The sequence below is a fragment of the Eurypyga helias genome, unplaced genomic scaffold (genome assembly GCF_000690775.1).
Source record: "Eurypyga helias isolate BGI_N326 unplaced genomic scaffold, ASM69077v1 scaffold1787, whole genome shotgun sequence".
Taxonomy (NCBI): domain Eukaryota; kingdom Metazoa; phylum Chordata; class Aves; order Eurypygiformes; family Eurypygidae; genus Eurypyga; species Eurypyga helias.
The window spans coordinates 55,730-67,799 of record NW_010259586.1 but is presented as its reverse complement, the minus strand read 5'-3'; the positions used below and the strand labels follow the sequence as shown (position 1 = coordinate 67,799).

Below are 12,070 nucleotides of genomic sequence, written 5' to 3'. Positions count from 1 at the left end.
AAAGTATTTAATGTATTTTTAGCTGTCTTTAAATGCATTTTGGCAGCTGGAAACAAGGGGAGTTAGTAGCACATGACCTGCAAGCTCTTCATAGACCACCACCGAGTGTGCGGAGAGCCAGTGCTGGCAGAGAGACCTCCAGGCTGGGAAAGTGTGGGTAGGGTGGCCATTTCTCACCTGGACTGGTCACAGGAGGTCAGGCAAAAGGGCTGACACTGATTTTAGTGGGATGTAAATGATGTGATAAACAACCAGCACAATTTTAGGTCATTTATTTAGACTGATTGAAGTTTTGGGAGATTTTATGAAACATTGTTTTGACATGTTTCAAATTACCTGGGACTTTTGCAAAAAGCTTGAGAAGATTTGAGAGTCTTGGAGTGGCAAAATATTACAGCTGTAGAGATTAGTGAATAGAGTGCAGCTGAGAGAGGCAACAAGCTAATAAATACTGCTTATTCCATCACGTTGTGAATCAGGAAAATCCTGAAACCCTTGTGAAGAGCAAACCTCTCACCAAACATTCGTGAGAGCTTTCCCTGAAGGAAGACTTTCCCCGAGCTGGGGGCTTACTCGCTCCTATAACCGCCACGTTGTTGAGCCAGGGACATCCTCTCTGGACTGTTGTCCCTGGCCCAGCTCCGCTCCCAGCACGGAGCTGTGACACGGTACCCCAACATCAGGCTATGCCGCTCCCCTAGCCCACAGCAAGGATGTTAATATTTCTGGGAAGGATAATACTCAACAGATGGAAGCTGAGTACTATTTTTACCATTGCTGGTGCAGCGAATGTAGAGAGCATGATAATTGATTATCTGGGACAACATAATTGCACAGGAACTAGAATTTCAAGGATTAGGGTCTCCCTGAGGATTTCCTTCGAGGTTCAGTGACTGGGGTGTGTGTGGAAGAGTGGAGGGGTGCGGGGAGGAATTCCTCGCCCGGCCAGCGGGAGAGATAACCTTTGTGGTGGAAACGGAAACACGGCTTTCTGTTCCCATCTGCGGCCAGCCTCTGGAGACAATAGTATTAAAGGGGATGTGATCGTCCTCTGTTCATCGCCACGGGATGGGAGCCTGGAAGCAGTTATCTGCACTGCTATAGCAATGCTGTTCAACTTCTGGCAGCTTTTTTTTTGTCCTGCCAGAGACGGTCAACTAACACCTGCGCTCAGTGTGTCTGGGGGTAACGGCACCGTGTTTCACCCGTTTTAAAGGACATTTGTGGAAATTAGGTGGCAATTTTATCCTGAGTAAGCACGCTAATATTCTGTCATCCTGCATTACTCAAGTGGCTGTTGCTGTTAGAAAATAGATGTTAGGTGTTTCCAGTTCAGTGGCATTAAACTTTTGTAGACCGATGAGTACAATTTCATTGAAAATGCATTGTCCCATTTTGGTGGAAGCATTGCTTTAACAAGTTCCATCTTAATAAATTATTCTGTTCAACCTGCCTTGTGACTTACGCTATTGTAAGATCCTGCCCTTAATATTAAAATGTAAGCACAGATTTCCTCTCCCAAGGCTAAGGTTGCATGAAGAGACTTACGCTGAAGCTAAGAAATCCCCTGACTGGATCAAGATAATTTTTGTCTGGGAATAAAGAGAAACAAATACCCTTGCACTTCAGAGAGGAGGAAATTCTGCTGTAGATTGTCCTTCCTCTGTCTTGTTAAAAAAAGGCATCTTGGCTTAATATATAGTCTGTTTCCAAACTATTGGCATCTTTCACAAATATAGGCTGTCTGGCTTATGAATAGATAGCTCAGTTCCTGTAGCCAAAGATGGTTGTCATCATGCACTTATTAATGAGTACATGTATCTCTGAACATCAAACGCTGTGCCGTTTTCAGACAGGTCCTTTCAGATCCCGTTTTCTGTTCTTTTCTTAAATTTTTCTTTTTCCCCTTACCCTCCTGCCTATTTCCTTCAAAGCTCAGTGGTAGAAAGCAGAGAGGAAAGGGACCTGGGAAAGGAGATGTTCTCATCCGTCCAGCTTCCCCACATCAGGAGCCACTCTGTGCATGTCATTCCTGACAGATGTTTGGCTAATCTCCTCTTAAAAAACTCCAGTGATTTGTCTTTGACAGCGTCCTTAGGCAATCTGCTCCAGCACTTTGCTGTACCTATCATTAAGAAGAGTTTCCTGATATCTAACCTGCAATTAAAGGCCACGATTTCTCGTGCAGCCCGCTGTCAGGCTGACCTTACAGCCGAGCCAGTTCCACCAGATCGACTGCAGTTCCTCACTGGATCTTCCTTGCCAACACTACTTGGGTAACGGGCTTTCTTCTGCCAGGAGTAGCCAGGGCAATGCAAGTGCCGCTGGTTTTGTCGAGCATCCAGCCCAGCGTCCCTCGGGCCAGCGATGGGCACGTTTCCCTCTTGGATCCCATGCAGCTGATGGGAAGGCAGCTGCCTGCCAGTAGATGCTATTGAATTAGGAGATTCAGTAAATCCCAGGAGAGGTGCTGCCACAGTAAAGTTGCAGCAGTTTTGCACTGATAAAACTAGCAGTGCTCACCATGGTTCCAGGCCTCAGAACAGGAGCCGAAGCCTTTTTTGTCCTGGAACAAAATGTGCTGTGAGAGCAGTCATACCATATACTGCATATATGCTATCAGTCGCATCTAGCACTTTGGATACACATTCTTTGATGAGAGCATTTATGTAACGATTTTAGCAGTTTAAAAAGCATTTACAAAAATCAGAGAGGTCACAGTTTTGGCTTGGGATTTTTTTCTAGTTGCTTCCTTTTAAACATTAGCAGGCAAAATACATCCCGTGGCAGCCAGGCCTGATGGAGAAGCTGTGGATGCCAGCCTGCTGTGAGTGAGGTCGAGGTGCTGGGGAGCCGAGGCAGTTGCTTACTGGCGTGCAGCAGCGATGGAGAGCGAGCCAGTGTGGGTACAGGCATATCACAACATTACCATGGCAAGATAAACTCTGAGCCACTTTTTTAATACGCTTAGAACAGTGCTGAACATTTTAAGAGTGTTTCCTTCTGCAAATTATTTACAACTGGAAGATGGTAATACTGAATTCATGTAAAGCAGCTGGAGAAATAGCCCTGACTGCCGAGAATAGGTACTTTTTTTATGATGGAAAGCAGCTACCTAATCTAGGTTTACTTTTGCTGCCTGAGAAAATGATAGCAATATGTAGCTAAACTGTTTCTGAGACTAGGAATTTTTGGTGACATACAAAATTAAATATACTAAGGCTTGGATCCGTAGGAGGGGGGTTGCTGTCAGCAGGGGTGAATAACCTTTGGTAACTGGCAGTTTTGGTAAGTGGGTCATGCTCGGTGGGTTTTGTTTCTATATTTTGACACATACCCTACAAACACCCCGATATCCATTTCATTTTACAAGGTGTGTGCGTGCACTGAGATAATGCACCGAAGGGTCACTTGCAGGTTACCATGTGCCAGCTGTCACGTGCACAGGATCTAGAATAGTGCCAAGATACAATTTCAGGGGTCTGGGGCCACCAGTAGCATCCAGAGCCCTTCATCACGCCCCTGCCCCACAGAACATCTTGCTAGCTCTTTGTTACCGAGCATCCCCTTGGCACCTGTGATCCTGAGCGGACAGGTCCGTTTCTATTTGTGCAAGGCATCTTTTAAGGCATTCTTCCCCTGGTTGCCTCCTGGATGACCTGGGGGATCCCGTGTTCCTTCACTCAGGGAGCAAAAAGGAGAAGGAAGGACAAAGTTTGATTTCAAAATGAGAATTGGGGTTTTTTTACAAAACACAGTCATATTTGGACTTTATATTCCACGTAGCATTGGGAGGTAGATTAATTGCAGGAGAGGGGGTTCAATTTCAAAGTAATAATTAGAAGAATACATTTAAACCTTTGTCAATATAAAAGTGATTTCAGGTGCTCAGGAATGCTCTGCCTCTTCCTTGTGGTTTGAAGGAAAAATTTTAAACATTTTCCACGCTGCAGCTATGAAAGAAAATACCTGTAAGCTGCTAGGAAGTGTACAGCATAAACTCGATTCCCACTTCCCCCTTCTTGTAATAATCATCAGTGGTAGGTACTACTCCAAACATAATTTTTGGACAAACCTTGCACTTTTAAAAATGGTATTTTGTGTCGGGCAGAGTTTGTTCACATCCCACAGCAGAGAAGCAGAGGCCTAAGTTGAAGCCTGCTAGGCTCAGTGGGCTTTCCATGAGGTCCAACCCCTTCACGTTTTCCTAAAAATCCCCAGTGCTGTTAACCCGCAGCTCCCCTTTCCCACCCTGTCTCCCCCCGGAGAGTCAGAATCCTATTTGAAGGCAAACAAGCCGTAGAGCCCACAAGGTGTAAATATCTTTCATGAATGCCAACGCTAGGAAAGCCGGGAGTGCGACACACGACGACAGGCAGTTCACGCCAGCGCTGCCGCGGCCGCCGAGATGTGGGTGTGTTGCACCCGGGCATCCCTGGACACCTGTGACCTGGGGTGGGGGGACGACATGGGGCAGCTGGAGGGATGGGGAGCGGGACTACCTGGTCCTCTCCCCATCGCCTCTGCCTGTTCCCCTCGCCCCCCACTCCGGTCGCTCCCCCTTCTGCCCTCCTCCTCTCCCTGGCTTCTTTGGGCAGGGGCTGATTTAAATAGGTTGGCAGGGAGCCAGGAGCTCATCATTTTAATGCAGTGTAAAATGGAATGTGCATAATTATATGCAAGCCATATGTGAGGGAGACAGCTCAGCTGTGAATTTCAGGAGGCTGTGAGAGGGAGAGAGCGAACAGTCAGGGATCAGATGAGATGGAGCGGAACGGAGTGCAAGTGTCACCCAAATGAACAGTGTAATGAGTGTATTGCTGACACTCCTCCTTTCACCTGCTTCTCCCTTTTGCTTTAACTCGAAAGCAGCAAACGCTGTAGATGAGAAGGGAAAAATACTATATGCAAGCAGGATTGCTAATGGGCTCTGGTAATGTCTCCATTTAAACTTCAGCTTTCTTAATTAACAGCTTAGTTCCAAATACCCGGTAACTTTTAATGCATCTTTGTCATTAAATATTTTGACCGCATTTGACTGAAGGATCATTGTTCTCGCTAGATGATTGCTCCCTTCAAAGCTTCCCTTAAACATGGAGGGGGAATCCATTTATCCTTAATAGTATTACATGTAAATTACGACTATGAAAACTTATTTATCTCTTTTTTTGGCCTTGCTGTTAAACTGAAAATACACGTGCATTATCTAGGGATTGCTTAAGCATGTCAAAAAGTTTTAACGAGTACGTATGTAATGTAATCCTGAAAAATGCAATGGAGTAAATTGAAACCCTGAGTTACTCACAGTTTCCAGCTCAAATATTTTGTTTTGGGGTTTGTCTTTTGTTGTTCTAATTATTTGCAATGCAACGAATTTGCATGTTCAACCTAAGCTATGTAAGAAAACAGCATCCCAAGTTCTCATATCTAAAAGGTGTACTGCGTATTTAAACAAACTTTTAAATAATGTTGTATTTTGGGATTCCCGTTTGTTTTAATGATCTGGGCTGTTATGCTTTTAGCTATTTTTTTTTTTCCTTCCATTATCTCTAAGTCCCTAAATAGGCCATTATATTTCCCTTCAGGCTAGAGATGAAGATGGACATGCTGAAAATTTTCCCCAGCAGCACTATGCTAAGGAAACTCCAAGACTTGCCTTCAAGAATAACTGCGAACTACTTGTAAGAATAACATACTTACAACAAGTCTAGATTGTTACTTTAGCACAGTGAGAACCGTTTTTTTTTTTTTGAAAGGCTTTTGTTCATTATGACATACATTATGAAATATGATAGTTTTTTTTTTTTCCTGTTTAGCGTTCTAATGCTAGTATCCGTGAACAGTTTAAGATCGCAGATTGCTTGAAAAATCTCTTATATTTGATGACAGCACATGAATGGCCTTGTCGTACTACCTTGCCTTGTATGCTAAATTAGGAAGAGCCATGCAGGGAGCGGCTGGTGATGCACCAAAAGCCCCCCACACCGCCCCCGAGGTGCCCCAAAACATACTCTCCCATCCACCTTTAGCTCTGCCTTGTTTTCGGGCAGCGGCGCCGCGCTTTGTTCTGCTGACACGCAGTACTCCCTTTAGAGCTGGCCTATTCCTCCCCTTCCTAACTGCATGCAGGCGGGAGCAATCCTCTCCTCTCCACTCCTCTCCTCTCCAATCCTCTCCTCTCCTTTGCTGTGGGGAAGGAGCGAAAGCCAGGAAAGCACATTCGGGGAGCCTGGAGTGTTTATAAGCCGTAAGAGGGATGATATCAGCTGTGAAAGGATCTCTGTTCCAAGGCAGGGTTAATTTGCTGTTCATTTTAGTATTTGCAGCTAGGCGAGATTATAAGCAAACATGAATGCCTATTATATTTCTATTAAATGAATCTGTTGGGACCTAATGTTCTTGATTAGCTTGCGAAAATGAGTGCTCCACAATGAGTTTTTCTGTTTGCCTAAAGTAAACAGAATGAATTGTAATGCATTTAAGAGAGATTCACACATGGCTTTCGAAAAGGGAGTTTAAGATGAATTGGTAGATCTCTCCCTCTCATTCGCCTTTCTTCTCGGCGGTATTTAGGTAAAATGAATCGTTTGGCTAAATGGAAATGTTTATGGAGAGTCAGAACATGGGGTTGTATTTTGAAACGACACCGCTTTTTTCCCACTGTAACTACAGAAGACGGTGGAGGAACAAGCTGCGTTTCCTCTGCATTAAACTCCTCTCTGCCTCTCCCGTAGAGGGTGGAGGGCCAAACCCGGGTGCAGCGCCCATCGAAGTCGAGCTGATGAGCCGATGTAACACTGTCCTGAAGCTGGCCCCCAGATTCAGGCAGTTGATCAGAGAGGCCCAGACTGGAGGGCAGTTGCCCAGGGCTGGTGGCCAGTCCCTGCTCCCAACACTGGCCAGAGCACAGAGCATCTTGGCCATACCTGCATTAGTGGGCCTGCAGGCCCTCCTACGCCCCCGGCCGTCTCCTGTGCTGAGCCAGCCCCTGGTTAGGTAATGACAATGCTTCTTAGAGCCTCAGGGGTCAGTTTGTTCCTGGGATAATGCTCCCCAGCCAAAAGAGTTGCGACCCATCAGACCTGGTCTTACTTCCTCTTAAACCCCTCGCAAGGCTCCAGTTGGTCTCAGGGGCAGCAGGGTTACATCCTAAGGGGAAGAAGCTAGACAAACACAAAAAGCGATTCCCTGGTGCAGTCACAATTCTTGTGCCAAATAAGTGAAACTGTTTCTTCAAGGCCACGCTTAATTACTGTGCTGCTGGTCAAATCAGGCCTGACAAACCATCACAGCACACCGAGACGCCCCCGAAGCCAGTAGGGCTACTTGGTCTTGGAGTTGTTCAGGACTAGAGTTGGGACACAACACGATAAAAAGAAGTCGTATATTATTTCGGTTGAAAATCTGCTTTATTTTTAGTGCAAGCATTCAATGAACCAATTAACCCCCTTTGTGCTGTTAAAATAAAGTATTCTTTTAATGCCCAGTTAATTATTCCTCTATTAATGTGCATTTAAGTTTTTGCTTTGTTATATCACTCCTATACCTGGCAAAAGCTCAAGTCATCCACGTTAGTCTTTCATGTGCTTTTTTTGACAAGTTTCAGTTCTTGTTTAAGGAAGTAATAAAAGCAATTTGTCATAGTTTTATTTTTCCTATGCTATTGGAAACAAAATTGGCAGGGATGTAATGTGTACTCAGTTTGTATGTGGAAAAAAAAAGTAGACAAGTAATGAGTATGTACCTCTGCTATCTTTAAACATGTATTTTAGGAACTTCTGATGATAATATGGTGTTGAGCCTAGGCTTTGGTGGTGGGGGAACTAGTGTTATTTGTCAAAGATGCTATGTGTTTCACAGAGAGGTAGTGGTTTTCCTTCTAGATTTTTACTTTTTGGGAAACAACGGTATATTAAAATGTGCTCAAGGGTAATGTGAATTTCACAGGATTTGGATGTTACTTCTGCATCTTTTTCCTAAAGTCTTGTCAGTATTCCTACGTTTGTGCTAGGAATTGTCTCCTTGGGGGAGGGAAGAGGGAAAAAGAATTACTACAGAAAGGAGTGGGACAGCTACTTCTCTAAAAAAATATTTTCCCAATGGAAAAAACTTACCCAGAGTCTAACAGTGCAAGTCAGATGCTGGCTGAGTGAAAAGCTGAGATTTTTTTAAATTAAAGAGAAACTGAAACTTGTTTATGCTTTTGAGAATCGGGAAATCCTCGGAGTTTTCTCAGTGCAGTCGAGAGTAAGTGCTGTAACAGCCTGTCAGGTGAAATTGGAGGCTTCAGCTCAGAAGTGCTTTCTTTGCTTTAGGGTTCAGCTGCCATTTTCCAGGAAGGTTTGTTCCGGCAAGCACAGGCGCCTCTGTTTAATGCTGGGAGGGTTCTGCCAGGCGGGATGCAGGGGCTGGAGCGCTGCAGATGGGTCTGCATATAAGGACTGCTGCAAGAGCCACGCTGCTCCCCTGCATCTTAACATCCCCGTGTCACAGGCACACAGGGCAAGCCTTAACTCCTCAGTACTTGGAGAGGTTTGGAAGCATAGTAACACAGAGTATTACAGATTGTGTGCTTTCTTCGTTGCTTACTCCGCAGAAGAGGAGACAGTTTGGGTAGTAAGGTACAGCTCTGCTATTTGGGGTTTTTTTTGAGAGCATGCTTGATAAGAACTAGGAGGAAGAAAGAGGTACAATTTAGGCAAAAGAAACCCCTGAAGTACTTAGGGTAGTTTTGTGCGTTAAGAAAAGCAGTGACACTTAAAGATTTTGATTGGCATAGAAAGCCATTATGCAGCTATGGGGTTAGGTTAGGGTATTTATTTCCTGCATCAAATCCAGATACGTTGTTGTGTGTCATGCCGTTAGTTGTAGAAAACAAAGTGCTTAAGATGTTTAGGTCAATGAGGGCATCAAATTTTCCTTGTGAACTTTATTTTTGAGACTCGTGTTCTCTTAAGTTTAGCTACCCGTCATAAATACTAGGAACTACATAAAACAAATTTATTTTTAAAGAGGCAGACCAGCATGCTGTCTTGGCCAGCCATCCTCTCTTCTCCCATAGGCTCTGCCTCAGGATTTTAATTTCTTATTCCATGAGTGGCTGGAAGCTTTTCTTTCAGGCACGTCTCTTTGTTTCCCAAAGGAAAAGGCAGAATTTAGTCCACTGGAAGCTGATTGTCAAGGAGCAGTACAGTCCAGCTAATAGTGGATGTGGGGATTAACTGCTGAGAAAGGGTGGGCTAGAGTGAAAAGGCCAGTGAAAAGCCCAGAGCCCCAGCTCTAGCCAGCTGAAATTCCTGAGCCATTGCCTAGAGAAAGGAAAAATCCATCTGGCACCTACCCAGGTTAGTCAGGGTAGGAAGAGCCATGCTTGGATGCCTTTTAACAAAAGTGGGAAAAAAACCCCCAACAGTTCGTTCTCCTCCCCTGCTCCCAGTTACCCAGAATATCGAGTCAAGGTTTCAGATTGGCGTGCTGCTGTATGAGCAAAGGAGAGTTTGATGGGTTAAGGAAATTAAACGCCAGGTTGCTTTCCAGTTCATTTGTTTATGGAGATGATCTGAGTGCCACCCACCGCTATGGGATTATATGTAAAGCAAACAAATAACCAAACAAAATGTAAACACCCTGAAAAAAAGAAAAAAAAAGCATTTCCAGTCCCACACCAGCTGTGATCCGCGGTTTTCTTGCAGTAAAATCATCTTTTCCTCTTTGAAATAGCCTGCTCCTAGTAGTTCTGCTCTGGGAGGATAAATTCTTGACTCCAGTATGTGATGAATTATAAAGTAGTCCTGGTGCTCAGAAGCTGTTACGTAAAAGACACAAAATAAAACATGATTGTTATTGGATTTAATACAAACTCACCTACGGCCAGTTATCTTTAATCATTAACAAAAAGAGGCAGAGAAGGCTCTGAAAAGACATCTGCAACTGAAACATGAAATGCAAACCGTTCTCCTACAAGGAAAAGACCTTTGGGGAGGCAGTGGCAGGGCTGAGAGGAGCTGATGCTTGGCGTGAATCGCGTTGCTTTGTTCTGCTGTTCCAGCACTAGAGGCAGGGTCAGGAAGTGTGGTATCCATGGGGCATCTGGACAGAGCAGCAAGGATGCAGGCAGATTTAACCACAGCATTACGGTACTGGAATGAGGGAAAGGTTTCATACCTAGGAGACTCATTTTAAAAAGCACTGAGAGTATTTGTGATCAGATGGGGCCGGTAGGTTTTGTAGTCATAATCAAGCTAAATGTAAATGTTCATATTGGTATCCTTTGGAGGCCATAAATATTTTGTTTCAGCAAGCGAGGTTTGGATTTCTTTTTTTTTTAAGGTTCCTTACCTGTTTTTCTGTGCCCCAGCATGAAGCAAAGCTGCTCCTTGTTATTCCTTCAGCGTCAAAAGGAAATACCCATCAGTCCGTTTATAATGCAGTGCCCTCAAAGGAGGGCTGAATTAGGGCTAGAGAGCTTTGCTCATCCCCTCTCTCACCTTTCCCCCTTTTCTGTCTCCCATGCTGCCTCCTAGCAGAGAGGAGAGGGGATGCAAAGGTTCTTCCTCCTCTGTGGCTCTCCCTTGGCTCTTCCTTCACCCTGTTAGGTGCAAACCAGCAGAGAGGGAGGGAGAGCGCTTCCTCCTTCCTGGCCCAGACTTGGGGGCACACAGAGTTTTCGGCCAGAAAGCAGGAGCGAGTGTGCTGCCCAGCAGATCTGGGAGATGCAGGGCCACATCTAGCCTGTAAGGCACTGACCTTGGGGTCTGGAGATGATGTCACCACCCTGGAGGGGCAGGAGGAGAGAGAGGGATTAGTGCTGTGACACCCCGTGGAGCTCCAGGTCATAGAGCTGCTGGTACCCAAGCCTGCTGAGAGTTAAAACCTCCACGGCGGTGTCTGCCACTGTTTCAGCGTCGCTCGCCATTTGCTGTGTCTCACCGCTGGTGCTGTTTTTTGGTGGTTTACCATTGGATTTCATCAGTTTCTTGCGCTGTTTGCCACCACAGTCAGAGAACAACCGATACTGCTCCATCAGCTGCACCATGGCGTGCGCAGTGATTCGAGCAAATGGCCGTGCAAAACCCGTAACAGCCAACGGAGAGCCTGCTGTTGGTTTCAGGGGCTTTGGATCAGGCACAGAGAGCTGTCAGAATGGCAGTTATGGCCCTGGAACAAAAACACTGAGAAAAGCAATTGTAGCGGAGAATTGATACTGATGTTCTTAAAACCTCAGTAATCTTGGTCACATGAAATTCAACCTTTCTTGTGACTGAAATAACAGTGAGGGTTAGGTCATATCGTAGGTTAATCGCCTGTAATGTTTCATTTTCAAAAACTAAATTGTTCATGAGTTATAGCAGAATATTTTAAAGAGAACCTCCCCAAAACCCCACAGAAAATACCTTGTATTCTGTTTCTTTTCAAGCAAGGGCAACAGACCAGGCAAAATTATTGTAAAGCTCTTCTGGCCCTTAATTGCTGCCAGGCTGTGTGGTGTTCACCTTACGCACGCCTCTGAAGACTTGAAGTCTACGGGTGTTGGGTGAACGCACTGAGAAAAGGCAGCACTCAGCCCGCAGGCAGATTTGTAGCCCTGGGGCGGGGAGATGGGAGCCCCAACACCCATCGCTGGAGCACGGGGCACAAGGGCAGGCTCCCGCTGACTCCCCTTTCCCGTGCGGGTAGGCACCGCGAGGCACTGGCTGCCTTGGCAGCTGCGTTCTGCTAGGCGTCTCACCAGGATAACGCGGGACCAAGTACAGGGCTGCAGCCTGCCAGCCACCCTGCGATATGCTGTTCCCGGGAAAGGATAGGCTCTGTGCCTGCCTACACAGATCTGTTTACTGGTTTAGAACAAATGCGTCCGCTTGTCTTGCCCAGCGCACGGGCTGTGTCCTTGCCCTGCTTTTTAATTGTGTGGTTTTTTTCCCCGTAATGGAAGTTGCTCGCCGTTGCTCGCATTACGGCACCATGGGCTGGGCCTGGGAGGTTTGTGTTCCGTTCCTGGGGCCAGAGCAAACCTTCCTGGGGGTCGTGAGAGGTTTTCTTGGTCTTTCAGGCTTTCTGTTCCCCTTCCCCC

General features: G+C 45.7%; 1 protein-coding gene across 1 annotated transcript in view; it reads left to right on the top strand.

The window, feature by feature from the left end:
• Positions 1-12,070, top strand: part of SOBP (sine oculis binding protein homolog (Drosophila)) — a 67,391-nt gene that overhangs the window by 8,155 nt on the left and 47,166 nt on the right. Inside the window, exon 2 of the mRNA XM_010154681.1 lies at positions 5,586-5,681. Within this exon, the coding sequence (XP_010152983.1) occupies positions 5,586-5,681 (96 nt within the window). The remainder of the gene's footprint in view (positions 1-5,585; positions 5,682-12,070) is intronic.